The sequence below is a fragment of the Symphodus melops genome (assembly GCF_947650265.1).
Source record: "Symphodus melops genome assembly, chromosome: 16".
In the NCBI taxonomy this organism is placed as follows: domain Eukaryota; kingdom Metazoa; phylum Chordata; class Actinopteri; order Labriformes; family Labridae; genus Symphodus; species Symphodus melops.
In genome coordinates, this window is record NC_136706.1 from 22,089,584 (window position 1) to 22,103,869 (window position 14,286).

Genomic DNA, 14,286 nt, shown 5'->3' on the forward strand with positions numbered 1-14,286 from the left:
TACTGAATTTAACTATTTACTGCATTCAACACATTCCACAGTTATAGCCATATTGGAAAATCTACATTGTGATGATGGGTCAAGTGACCATCTGTATTAAACACACCTGTGTATGACCTGTGTAAAAAACACAGTACTATCACTGCAGCTACAAAGGTCATCAATGATATACTTGTTGCTCTTGATAAAAAGCAGTACTGTGCTTCACTTTTTATTGACCTGTCAAAAGCGTTTGACACTGTGGACCATGCTGTTTTAAAGCATAGGCTTCTTTGTTTGAGTCTGTCAGATCATGTAGTTTCTTGGTTCACAAATTACTTGAGTGACAGGACCCAGTGTATTAAATATGATGGTCTGCTTTCTGAATTTGTGAGTGTCCAAAAGGGGGTGCCACAGGGCTCAATATTAGGCCCCCTCCTGTTCATAATGTACATTAATGATTCGGGAAAAAACTATGTTGGATGCTAATATGCATCTTTACGCTGACGACACCATTATTTACTGTTTTGGATCAACTCCTGCTAAAGCTGTTGAATCTCTGCAAAAATCCTTCAACGTGGTCCAGCACACACTCCTGCAGCTTAAACTAGTCCTCAACACAGATAAGACTAAACTAATGTTGTTCTCAAACAATAAGGAAGCATCTCAAACTGTTCCCACAGTGTCCACTCTTGAGGGAAATGTCATAGAATTGGTTCATAAATACAAATATCTTGGTGTCTTGCTTGATGACACCCTCTCTTTCAAGCTCCATATTGAGAACCTTGTGAAGAAACTGAAACTTAAATTGGGTTTCTTCTTCCGAAATAAATTTAGTTTCTCTTTTGAGGTGAAACAGCGGCTGGTTACTGCAACTTTTTCATCCATTTTAGATTATGGAGACCTGTTATATATGAATGCCTCAGCTAAATGTCTAAGCAAGATTGATGCTGTATACCATGCTTCTCTTAGATTTGTTACTAATTGTGGAGGCCGGACTCATCATTGTGAACTGTATTCCCGAGTGGGATGGCCTTCTTTGTCCACCAGGAGGCTAAGACACTGGTGCACTTTTATTTACAAGGCCATGCTTGGGCTCCTGCTCTCATACATCTGTGACCTTATTGTACGGAGAAGTATTGATTCTTACAGTTTGCGTTCCAATGATCAGTTGTTGCTGTCTGTTCCATTTGCCCGGACAGAACTGGGAAAAAAGGCTTTCGTCCACTCCGCTCCTTCTACATGGAACATGCTACAAAAAGACTGGAAAATAACTGAACTGATTTCTTTAAATGCTTTTAAATCCAAGCTGAGAGAATTTGAGACACACTCCTTTACTTGTAATTGTTTTTAAAAATGTTTTATCACTCATTGTCTTTTATAATTTTAATTTCTGTTAATTGTCTGTATGTTGTGAGTCTGACTGTGTAATGTTTGCTGCCTCTTGGCCAGGACTCCCTTGAAAAAGAGGTTTTTAATCTCAATGGGATTTTCCTGGATAAATAAAGGTTAAATAAATAAAAAAATGACCAAGGAAGCTACATCTGACAAAATGCAGTGTTCACTCACAATAAGGAAACAGTAAAGTCGTTTTCAGCATGGAGGGGATTCTTTATATAAACTACAGGAATATTTAAAATATCTGCATATTTGTTTAAACACTTCTTCTTCTTTGTTCTGTCCTAACCATAAGGGGGGGGGGGGGGGGGTTGCCAGAATGACAGCGATCTCACTGTTAAAGAATGTGGTCCATCCACTTCACAATGAAGCAAAATATTTTCTGTGTAAAAAAGATCTAAAAAAAAAATCACATCTAAAACTGTGCAGTCAAATTAATAAGAGTCTAAACCGCCGAACCCTAAACAAACTTTTTTATGATGAAGGATTTGGGTTTTTGTAAAGAACATATTGCTGTGTGTATCAATCAACCTTTATTTGTATAGCGCCATGTTTTCTCAAGAAACTTTACATAAGGCAGGTAAAAACAGCTTACTCCTTGTTATGTTTCACAGAAAGACCCAATGCTAATCCATCATGAGCAACATTTAACTTTTAGGTTGTTGAACACCTCGCAACTCGTTTACAAGAATTTTACAAGTACAACTGTCCCAGTTTGCACTGATTCTTCAAACAAACTCCTTCAAAATGAACCCAATGAATGATAACCGAAGGAAATCTCAACATATTTAACTTATTTTAATCGAAATACTCAGGAAAAATAGGGCTCTTGGGCATTGGCTCTCTTGAAATATAGGTCAAATGATTAAAATAAAGTACACAATGCAAATATATTTGTCACGTAATTTCACATAAATAAAAGTTAACTCGACTTCATAAAACCTCACGACGAAAATTGGACTCAGCGAAATTGCCAAAGAATAAATGCAAAACACAAGTCATTCTAAATAAAGTTTTTCTCAGATTTTGTTGTTTAAATCAGAGCATCTTGAAAGTTCATAAAATCATAATGAACTGTCAGCCATCCTATGCCTGAGAGTTAAAAAAAAGTGAGAACATGTTTCACTTACGAGGTGGAGCTTTTCCAGAATTCATGATCACTGGTTCATAGAGGACAGAAGGCAGGCTGCTTCCAGTGGGTTTTCAAGAAACACTTTGGAGGTTATGACCATGAAACACAGTGATATAAGAAAGCAGACCCACCCTTTGGGAGGAGTCAAGAAATCAAAAACAAAGGTAATCTGTAATCTTTTTTCAGTTCCAGGTAGAGAGAGAGATGGGCAACACCGCCTCAAGGATTAACTTTGGCGCTGCAATCCCTGATGGTATGAACTTTTTCTCTGCTTCATCCCCTTCATGCACTCTGAGTCAATACTTGAATCAGCTGGTAGATGTCTGTTGTACTATACTAACAGAATCAGTTTTTGTCTGCAGGTGACCCACTGAGGATTGTGATGATTGGGAAGACTGGAGTTGGGAAGAGCGCTGTTGGTAACACCATCGTTGCCAAAAAAGTGTTCCAGTCTTCATCAAGCGCCCGTTCAGTGACAGAGAACTGCAGGACAGAGCGAGCCAAGGGTCGCAGACAGATCCATGTGACTGACACACCTGGGATTCTGGACACGACTAAAAGTGCTGAGAATATCAAGAATGAAATTGCCAAGTGCATTCAGATGACCTCCCCCGGTCCTCACGTCTTCCTATTGGTCATCCAGGTCGGCAGGTTCACCACAGAAGAAGAAAACTGCATCGAAGCGCTGGAGAAACTCTTTGGATCTGAAGCTTCGAGATACATGATCGTTCTGTTCACACGTGGTGACGAGCTGAAGGGAAGATCCATTCGTGACTACATCCAGACGGGCCACCCTAAACTAAGAGAGGTGATAAGCAGGTGTGGAAACAGATTCCATGTCTTCAACAACAAGAAAAAGATGAACAGGACACAAGTGGCAGAACTGATAAAGAAGATCGATGACCTCGTGGCAGCAAATGGAGGGCAACACTTCAGTGAGGAGATGTACAAAGAGGCGGAGCAGACCATTCGACAGGAAGGCCGACTCGACTCGGAAGAAAGATTCAAAGAACAGCAGCCCCCCTACAACTTCGCCTTCATGTCTGAGCTGCTTCAGAGGGTGATTCTGTTTCAAGCCATAATGTCTGCAAGCAAACCGGAGGACATGAACAACCTGAACCAGTCCCTCGCCAGTTCCTCCTCTAACGCGTGGCTTGTTGAGTGACAGCTTGTAGTTTGCTATTGGTGTGAAACAGAACAGTCATTTAAAAGTTCTAAGTTTACATCTGACTTTATTAATGCAGAGGAACTGTGATTGTATTGCAGATCAAACAGTGTGGTCACTTATTATGTCATGAAAATTACAAATCACTAATAGTCTTTATGGATATATAGCCATTTAGTATCTGGTCTCCAACCAGGGGTCTGGGCCCCCCATGTTGGGGGCTTGAGGCTGTCTGCTCTGAGGTTGTACAATTCGATTGAAGAAAACCCTGTTTAAATGTTAGAGGTGAGGTTTTCCTGGTAACAATAAGTGTGTCGGTATTTTCTGATTAATTAAATTGATTGCAATTCATATACTTTTTTAAAGGAATTTATCACCTTTTCTGATGTCCTGAGGGCTGCTCAGTTTTTTTGACACAAGTATGCAGGGCTCCAAAGAAACAAGGTTGGGGACCACCGAGTAATGATGTGCTTCTTTGACAAACTTCTTAAACCTGACGATCAAGTTCTTGAGCTTTTGCTGTCGAATTACAAGATGGTGATGATTATGTGTTATTTTTTGTTGTGCCTTTACTGGAACGACATGACAGTGAACTGAGTCATAAATCAAGTACAGATAGAGTGAGGAATGACATGTGGGTCAGATTTGAACCTGGGTTGCCCGCTTTGAGGACTACAGCCTCTGTACATGATATGCACGCTGTGATTACAATGTAGAAATATGTAACTGAGTGTTGGAACATATTTCTGAAGTATGCTTTCTACAAACATGAATAAAACACTGAGAATGATGAACTCTCTTGTTTTTACTTGTAACCCCTCATTGATTTTTATCAAAATTTAAAGTGTTTCTTATCGTTCATGCCATTTTACTTCACAGACTACGCCCTTAAGCTGGTTTAAATTTTATGATTTTTTTTTACATTTTATTTTGTTTTTCAAAGTCTGTATTCATTATCATGTTTCCTCCTCGTCTTTGTGGAGTTCCCCAGGTTTCAATCTTTTGACCAATCTATGCTATGCAGATGACACTCAGATTTATTCTTCCGCTAAACCAACCTCAACAAACTGTTTTATCGTTGTTACGTTTAATCTATCTATGAAGGGATGTGTCAAAATTTCCTTTATCTTAAATCAGACCAAACTGAAATATTTTTAATTGGACCCGATCATTTCACACCAACAGTGAATTGGCCAAGCCTGTACAGTTCTTTTTCCTGCAATTACGAATATCTTAAAAATCAGAACAATGCTCTCCCATTCATTTCTTCAAATATTTTTTCACACTTTATTCTTCTCCCTTTAAGATTATTGTAACTCTCTCTTAACATGCCTCAGACAATCATCATTAAAATATTTACAGCTAGTCCAAAATGCAGCCGCCAGATTATAAACACGAACCAACCGTAGTTCCCACATCTCCCCCGTTCTTGTCTCCCGCCATTGGCTAGAAAATCCTGTTACTTACATTCAAAGCATTGTACGACCTTTCACCCCCAGCTACATTTCTGACCTCCTCATTCCATATTCCATTCCTTTGGCCAATCAGATCATCTTATCTTGGCCTTGTTTCCATCCTGCTCCAATTATAAAATGACACAACAAATTCCCAGCTTGGGATCAATAAAGTCCATCCATCCATCCATCCATCCATCATCCATCCATCCATTCATCCATCATCCATCCATCCATTCATCATCCATCCATCCATCCATCCATCTATCCATCCATCCATCCATCCATCCATCCATCCATCTATCCATCATCCATCCATCCATCCATCTATCCATCATCAATCCATTTGTCCATCCATCCATCCATTCATCCATTCATCCATCCATCCAACCATCCATCCATCCATCCATCTATCCATCCATCCATCCATCCGACCATCCATTCATCCATCATCCATCCATTCATCCATCTATCCATCCATTCATCCATCCATCCATCCATCCATTCATCCATCTATCCATCCATCCATCCATTCATCCATCCATCCATCCATCCATTCATCATCCATTCATCCATCCATCCATCTATCCATCTAAAATTGTAAGTAAAGAGAAGAAACACCTTTAAAAGTTAAATACAGATCAGTGAACATACGCTGAGAAAATTAGCCACGAAGCAATTGTCTTAAATGGCTCTCAGATTTGTTTTTAACAGACAATCATGGAAACCCAGCGTGAGTCTCATGGACCGGGTACACCACAAGAACAGTGGAAAAACCCAGAGGTGTCAAAAGTGAACAGCTTGTCATTTTCTTGTAATGTTCCTATAACTGGTTAAACAGCTTGTAAGACAGTTTACCGCAAACCAAACAGATGTTTTTTCAGAACCAGGAAATAGCTGCAACAGAAGGCGTAAGTAACGCAGAAAATGCAGGCCCCAGGCAACAGAATCGAAAGCCAGAAGTAAACCTTGTTCTGCTTGTCTAACAAAATCTTAAAATATGTCGAGTCATTGCCAAGAAACGAAGGAGAAGCAGATACAGATGCAACAAAACCAAGCAATAACCTCCAGTCTTTGCTGAAGTGCAAAATGTTCACTTGAGGCTGGCTGCAGAAGACTCTGAGTACACAACCATTAAAAAAAAAAACAACAGTGATTCTTGTGTCTTCAAGATGTACATTTGGGCTTTGCTTTGTTGTGAAGATTGGACAGTTGGAAAACAAGGAGAGAGAGAGTGAGGGGAATGAAAAGCTGTAAAGTAGCCACAGGTCAGATTGTAACCCGAGCCGCCCACTTGACGGACCACATCCTCCTAACTACTGTACATTGGGCGTGTGCACTAACCACTAGGCTACCAGCGCCACAAAGCTTGTATCTTTGTCAGCACACACTGTGTGGGAGATTTCTGTTTCATTAAATAAATTACTGGTCATTCATACTTAAAGTGTGTGATGTAGCTGAGGCTTAATACGTACCTCAACCAAACTTATTGCTGCATGAGGCAAAATATGTTGTTGAGCAGGTTTTGTTCTGATGATTGTTAATCTCATTTTTCAGTCTGAACTCTTGTGTGAACTTTGCACTTACATGAGTCACATGTAATGCATCAACATATCTGTCTCATGTTTCTATGAGATGGTTTGCATTTCTTTTCTACCAACCAGCTCCGCGACAAGATGACCACCTTTGGAATTTTCTTGTTTCCTTAGCTCAAATGAAACTGGAGTGACTTTGATTAAAGGAATTTATTAATGTTTGTGCTGGGTTTTTTTTTAAAATTCCTGCTCAGATAGTATTATTATGTGTGTGGTAGTACTCCAAATTGGTCTTGGTCTCAAGAACGGTCCCAAGACCACCTTTGAAAGGTCTTGGTATTGTCTCACAATCAAAAGCATTTTCACTCGGTCTTGTCCACAACGATTATTCCCACATCATGACTGTGATGAGAAGGAAAGCACCTCTCGGGTTTGTCTTGGTCTCGATGTGGTCTTGACTACTTTTGACACCCTACCACACGAGCCGATTTTTCAAAGCTCTTCCTCAAAGCTTTTGTGTTAAATAAATAAAATAATGTTCTTCCAAATTGTTTGTCATAAGATGTCAGAATTAGTTAAGGGTTAAATGGTGGCATGTGAAGTATACATTACATGTGTCTGTACAGTAGCATGACAGTGTGTTGCATGTGGACAGAATGTACAGCTCTATTTATGCCACCAACACATGCGGTCATCATGTCTGCACAGGGATGTCTGCTCTGTAAAATGGGTCACAGCTCAGGATATCCAATGTGTACTGGATAGGATGGTTCAAACATTCATATACTGGGGGTGCTGGTGGCGCAGTGGCAGTGCGTGCGTCCCTACTTATTGAGGCTATCGTCCTCATGCGGGCGGCCCGGGCTCGCGTCCGGCCTGTGGCTCCTCTCCTGCATGTCTTCACCCACTCTCTCTCCCTGGTCTCTCATCCTATCCACCTTCCTCCTCCATAATAAAGGCTAAAAAGCCCAAAATAAATCTTTAAAAAAAACAACATTTATATACTGTACAAACACATTCTGCTCCTCCGGTGGCTTCATTGTCTCACTTTCCCTGCTTTGGTTGGATGCTCAGCATTTGGTAAGTCATGTGTCCAGATGTTCAGTGTGTCCTGCACTCCTCGTTGAGACAACTGATGAAAGAAGCCTGAGAAATGTCACCATCTTTTACTGTAGGGGTCTTTTGAAGTCCCTCTGATGGTGGCCTCCGTGCAAAAAACACTTTTCCACGGTTACCAGTGTGAGTGTGGGTAGTGAAAAAGGACATTTGGTTGATGTTTCCTTTCCTCTGTGTTGCAATTACTTACATTTTAAACAAGCAACATAAGAGGAGTGATGTGAGTTGGAGATCGTTATCTGACCGCACGCAGCTTCCTGTGCAAAGATATAAAGTTTTAAGCTAAACTATGGTTAGTTGATTGTCAATATGTTCAAAGATGGCGTGATGGAGGATCGTGATCTCTTTCAGCTCGGTCCAGCATACCAAGAACAAGTCGACAAAGCCTCGAGCTGTAGTATGCATTGATGTATTTGTTTCTGTCCTGAAGGTGTTAACAGCACGTTTCCCTATTTTTGTTGATCTGTTTTTACTTCTGGACAGTGAATTCTCATAATATCATTCTCGTGACAGACCTGCATGCTGAACGTGAGGAACTCAGGGTCAAACTTCACCAAGCAATCTGAGCAGAGACAAGAGGTCAGGAGGTGGAAATGTCTCTTCTGTTGTCCACACAAACATCAGAGACGAGGAGGACAAAACAACCCCAAACACTTTCAGGTTATCAGTGAATGTCAGCATGTCTGTGTTTGAGGAGAACATTCCCAGCATGCTGTTCTGCACTGCCAGTTCTCTTTTATGGCGGGAGATGTGAGCTTCGTGCTGTAAGCCGGATATATGCTCCATAAAACTTAAACCTCAAATAACACATGACTGTGCGGATCAAGTTCAGGCTCAGAGAGCAGCAGCAGGAAGCCGACAGATCGTTATGTCATATGTCAGACCTGAAAGCAGCGAAGACTTTAAATGAAATGATGCGTCAAACATTTATTTATCTCGTGATCCGGTTTACATGGAATTAGCAACACAAATAAATAAAAGTTTTGTATTGATTTTGAATGATCAGTTTACGAGCAAAGATGATATTTCAAATATGAAATGTTTTAAAATATCGTGTTACATTCAACCCAAATGCACTCCAACAAAACTAACGACAGAAGGTAAAACGTGAAGATAGAAATCCAAAGAGGGGAAACGAGGAGCCTTGAGGAGAACACTGAGAGCACAGCTAGCTGGAAGTCAGACGGACGGGAAGAAACACAGAAGCCCTTTTTGAAAATCCACAGTGTCGTATGGAGCGCAGAGTTTTAGCAGACTGAACCCTCGTGATCATTGTCTTCACCTGAGTCGGATCGCCCCAGCTTTAATCCTTGTTGTCTGCCTTGTTTGCTTCTCCTGTGGATTTTTCTTGAGCCTCCCTCTGATTTGTTTTAACCCTTTGTGGATTTAGTTTGGACTTTTTCACGAGTAAAAGTCTGTTGAACTTTTTGTTTTATCTGCAGCTTGGTTCAGTGATTACAGGTTAATGTCTTGAGATCACAAGACGACTAAATTCAACACAATTTAACATTTAGAGAAAACAACTGAAATGCACTCGCTGTCACGTGGAAACAGAGTAATATAAAATGTAGGCTCTATATGCACGTCCTTTTAGAGCTTCTATACATTAACACAGACTCATGAGGGCTGTGATTGGCTTATTGAAATGCAGGTCCAGGAGTGCAAGGTGAAACATTAATCCAGGAACATGTCCTACTTGGCACACAGACAGAGAGCGTCTCTGTGCATAACATGCATCACATATAGGTGCCAGCTAATGTTGGAGTCATGTGTCTGTAGAAGGCAGGGCATCTTCTGTGCATGTGTGCATGTTGGAGGGTGCTGTATTTTTAGTTAGGCCTGCCCCTCAGATGCCCATTAGCAGGTCAAAGACTCCCTTAGTGACGATATATAGGAGCAGAGCTGTCTGCAGCCTCAAACACAGATGATCACTGCTACAAGGTACATCACCTCCTCTTCTGCAGGATCAGGACAGCCACATAACAAAAGAGGAACCACATTAATTGAAATGCTTCTAATTTTTTTCTTCTGTGTGTACAGGGAGTTTGAAGAAGTTTGAGGATGTCGAATGAGAGGAACGTTGAGGCGGTGGGCTGCGACGCCTCCATCATGAGGAACGTCTGGGAGATCAGAGAGAGGGACTTTGAACAGAAGATGCAGATGGAGGAGGAGCGGATGAAGAAGAGCGCTCTGCCGTCGTAAGGACTCGAACCGTTTCAAAATCAAACATCTCTTGTAGAAAATGTATGGTCATTGCATGAAATTCAGTTTGGCAGCAATCCACCTCTGAGTGTGCACAGGCTGCCTGCAGGTCCAAGACAATGTGATCAAATTCCCTTCTTGGTCTTCATCACAGCAGTTTAGTTTATTGACTTTGCACACATTACAAAAAAGGGTGCAAGGAGGAAACAAAGACCAATGGGCTCGTACAAGAGTTCGTACCCTTTCAATAATTACAGACCTCAGCAAACTTAACATTTTTTCAAAACTGTTTTTGCACTTCGATTTTTACCAGATAGTTTAAAAAGAAGAAGCCGTTGGTTGTGGTAGATTGATAGGGAATGTTGTGACATCGGTTGTTCTGCCTGGTAGACTTGAGATGCAAAGATGAACTTACGCAAGACTACAGTCAAATCTAAACGTCCTTATTTGACCTTTAAAAAGTTTGGATAATGATCTGAACACATAGAGCCATTGTCATTAGTTGATATTTTAAAGCTTTAAAGCTACTACTGCAGAAACCAATGCATGCCAATCCAACACCTCAACAGTTTAACTTACATTAATGACAGGCAACATTGTTAACCTTTCGTTCAAGGTTGCAAATGTTGTTTTTATTCTGTTTATAATGTCATGTAGTTCCACCTTTGATGCATATTAAGTACTTCAAGAGCGAATGAATTCCAAAAAAACAAACCAACAAATACTCAAGGAGGTTCAGGAAACACAGATTATATAATAGCATTAACATCGTTGTCTCCTTAGCAATCAGTAAAAAGACATGCTTCTAGATGTTTTGTAAAATTATCCACTGAGTCAAAAGGTCTAATATTTGGGTGTTTAATTTTTTGGGGGGGAGGAGTCTGTGATCTAGAAAGATTACATTATTTAAGTAATAAATGAGATCTTTAAGAGTGTGAAAAGTTGCATTTTTTTAACACTGCAATGGCTGTTTCCTGTTGGCTTCAGTGTAGTGCATTACATCATCGTTATCATGGTGATCGTGGCTGACGTGACTCTGCAGACGCTGCAGAGCTTACCCAACATGTGAATCCACATTTTTTCAATTAACTGGAATCAGAGAAGGAAACCTTAGGGCTGACTGCAGAACTGTGGTATTATTGCACATGCGAGATTACAGTAAAATAAAAGGCAACAGAGAGGATTCTGATATTTACGGTTCTGCTCAGCTGATTGCTGATGGAAATGCTGGACTTACATGTAGACAGAGTAAGGTGAGAGAAATGTTTAGTCATTAGAAAAGCAACACAGGCTGAAACGAAGCATTTTTCTAAACCTAATGTCCACATAAAAATTGACAGTTCTTGTGCATCACTTTATCCTGCAAAAAAAAAAAAATCCAATTCAACCCTCCAGAGCGTTGAGAACTGAAGGTTTTCTCTGGGGAATAATTTGATCAGTCAGTATGCTGAAAGGTAAGCAGTTAAAGCTGACACCAGGGCTCAGAGAGTAGCCACATGTACCTAAATGGATTATGTGTCACCCCCATAAGTGGGAGGTGTTAGGAATGTATGAACATAGTGTCACAAATAGTGATTTTACAGTTGACACCAAACACCAGGAGGAGGAGAATCAGAGAGCAGATACAGTATGAGGTTTAAAGATCAGAAATCTGTGCACGAACAATCTTTCATCTGCAATTGTTGATCTAAAATCTGTTCTACAGAACCAGAGTAAAAAAAGAAAAAAAAAAGTTTGCATGTATAATACACGGCTTATATTCTTATCATTTGTGTCAAGTGTACACACTTGAAGCAATTTATTTTTATTCTTCTATGCTTACTAAAGCGATTTGTTTAACTTGCATGATTAAAACACGAGTAAAATCTTTGTTATGAATATTTCTGTGGGGAAAAATAAGTAAGAATGCAAAGCTTTATGGGCATTTTACTTACAGTTACCATGGCAATCTACAAGTTAAACCTCTGAACAGCACAAGATAATTTTTATAGCATTTCATTCTAATAGTCAAGTGCATAATGTTGAAATGTATCTCACCACTGCATGACTCAATAATGAGGGGACAAATATGTCATCTGCACATAAATAACATTTCGTCAGTGTGGACTTGTGGTGTAACATCTCATCCTGCTCTCAGTGTCCCCTCAGAGATAAATATAAACACAGCAGTTATATATACTCCTCTCCTCACATGTTTGGACTTTCTGTGTGGATCTAGCACACATGCTGTTACCCAGCAACAAACTACACCTTCATTACTGTAATGTTCAAACTCAACACAAGGGGGCGATGTGAGTCCATCTATTTAGCTGAGCATCTCAGACACCAGGAACTCTAATGAGAAACTGTACCATGTTGCTAATGCATAGAGAGAGCGTCTTTAGCATTTAATGCAAACACACTGCGATCTGCAATAAAATCAGAGACGCTCATAAATTCTCCTACAGTCAAAACTGGATTCTGTAATTTAAGGTACATTCAGAAGGACATTACTCCAATGCACAACTGTCATTTCAGTTTTCCATGATGTCATTTTTTGCAGCCATTGTGTATTAGGCTTTCAATTTTAGATATAATCGTTGTTCTGCCCATCGCCAATGATTGTCTTCGGAAAAATGACAAAAAAGAAGATACTTTCATCGAAAGGGGCAAAAACAATCACATCAATCAATTAATAGTTGTAGATCACCAATTTGTAACAAATGTAATCTCAAGACACTTTACAAACAGCAGGTAACAGTCCTTACTCATTGCTATATCACAAAGACAGCACTAAGCAACATTTAGCAAAGTTTCAGCAGCAAAATATCAATGACATCAACATCTGATTTTTTGGCTAGACAGGTTTTATATATTTTAAAAAATACATAATTTGTGGCTTTTAAATGTTTAGGTTGTGCCATATAATGCATTCCTTAAATCACCCTTTGGATTTAACTTTTCTCTCCCAGCTTTTGAACTGCTGTTCAACCCATGTCAGTTGTTCTTGTTTTTGTTTCAAGTTTCTAAAAGCTTTTTGTACATTTTTCCACAGAATCAACAAAGATTGGGAAAATCGATTGGCTGCAAAACAAGGAACCTACAAAAGGCCAGAGAGGAAACCTAAACCTGCTGAGGATACGGTAGACGAGAACAATGTCTGGAAGACAAAGAAAGCTCAGGTTCCTCCTCCTGGTCCACGTGGAGCAGGTTCAGGTCCACTTGGAAGACCAGGAGTTCAGAGCAGAGGCCTCTCCACTCCAAGTACCACCAAAAAGGATAAAAAGCTGCCAGAAAAAGGCCTAATGAAGCTCCAGTTGCTCATGTTCATAAACCAAACTCAACCCTCTGCTATGGTGTGGGGGAAGTCATGGAAATACAACAAGTCTTTGCCATTACCAGCAGAGGGCACTGAAGCTAGATCAGATTGGGGCAACTGCTGGATGTTTGCGACCCAGCAGCCTTACACTGAAGCAGGCAAGCCTTGGAAGAATGGGCCCAACATGATGGATCCCAACAGCCTCCATGTCTGGGAGAAACTTCAGACAAGGGTGGTGGAATCAAAAGAACTAGACTTGAGTCTTCCTGCTGAGGAGTGGCAGGTCTCCTGGAGAAAATCTGACAAAACCAATAAGGATGCTTCTTCCGTGGATGGAGAGAATTTAGCCAAATTTGGATGGTTCAACTTACTGGAGGAGACTCAGCGATACAATGAAGATCTGTGCTCATCAGAGTGGAATGAGTCATGGAGAGCCACCAAGCCAAGAAGTCCGCAGGATAACTTCAATGCTCCAAATAATGGTCTAACAAATAAGTCAAAGCAGAATAACAACAAAGAAATGAGCGCCATGTTGGAGGATTGGAAGCTTGCCAATCATCTTGGCCGCAACAACTCCAAGACGCCCCAAAATACAAAATCACTCAGTTCAGCTTGGATTGATTCTTGGAGAGCAGCCCTTACGGTCTTCAACAACCACGAGAATTCGAATGCCTCTTTAAAACAAGGTGATACCTATGATCGTGACAACCAGCAGAGAGAGTCAAATCACCATCAAGTCATCTTTGTGCCTCATGAGCAGAAGAACAAAAATCTGAACATGCAGCTCTGGGAGGAATTTGAGTCACTCACTGAATGGACCAAGTCATGGCAGGTAACAAAAAACAACTCAAAGCCCTGTGAAGAATTAGAAAAGGTGCTGAAGCTCTCACAGGGAACTGCTTCGGAGGCTCAGAAGGTGGAGAGTAAGACAAAGGAGAATTCTTCAACATCAGGGAACGTTGACCCACGTTATGAGCTACTGAAACATAGCACGATTTATCACCCAA

General features: G+C 40.5%; 1 protein-coding gene across 1 annotated transcript; it reads left to right on the plus strand.

Moving 5' to 3' along the window:
• Positions 1-2,513: 2,513 nt before the first annotated feature.
• Positions 2,514-4,373, plus strand: LOC306837376 (GTPase IMAP family member 7-like). The gene is made up of 2 exons (XM_079365024.1): positions 2,514-2,762; positions 2,872-4,373. Exons 1-2 carry the CDS (start codon positions 2,714-2,716, stop codon positions 3,672-3,674), a joined length of 852 nt encoding a protein of 283 aa, XP_079221150.1. The 5' UTR covers positions 2,514-2,713; the 3' UTR covers positions 3,675-4,373.
• Positions 4,374-14,286: the final 9,913 nt, after the last annotated feature.

Coding starts and splice junctions, on each gene's coding strand:
- LOC306837376 (XM_079365024.1), top strand. CDS start 2,714: ATGGGCAACACCGCCTCAAGGATTAACTTTGGCGCTGCAATCCCTGAT. Junction 2,763..2,871: donor TGGCGCTGCAATCCCTGATG/GTATGAACTTTT, acceptor TTTTGTCTGCAG/GTGACCCACTGAGGATTGTG.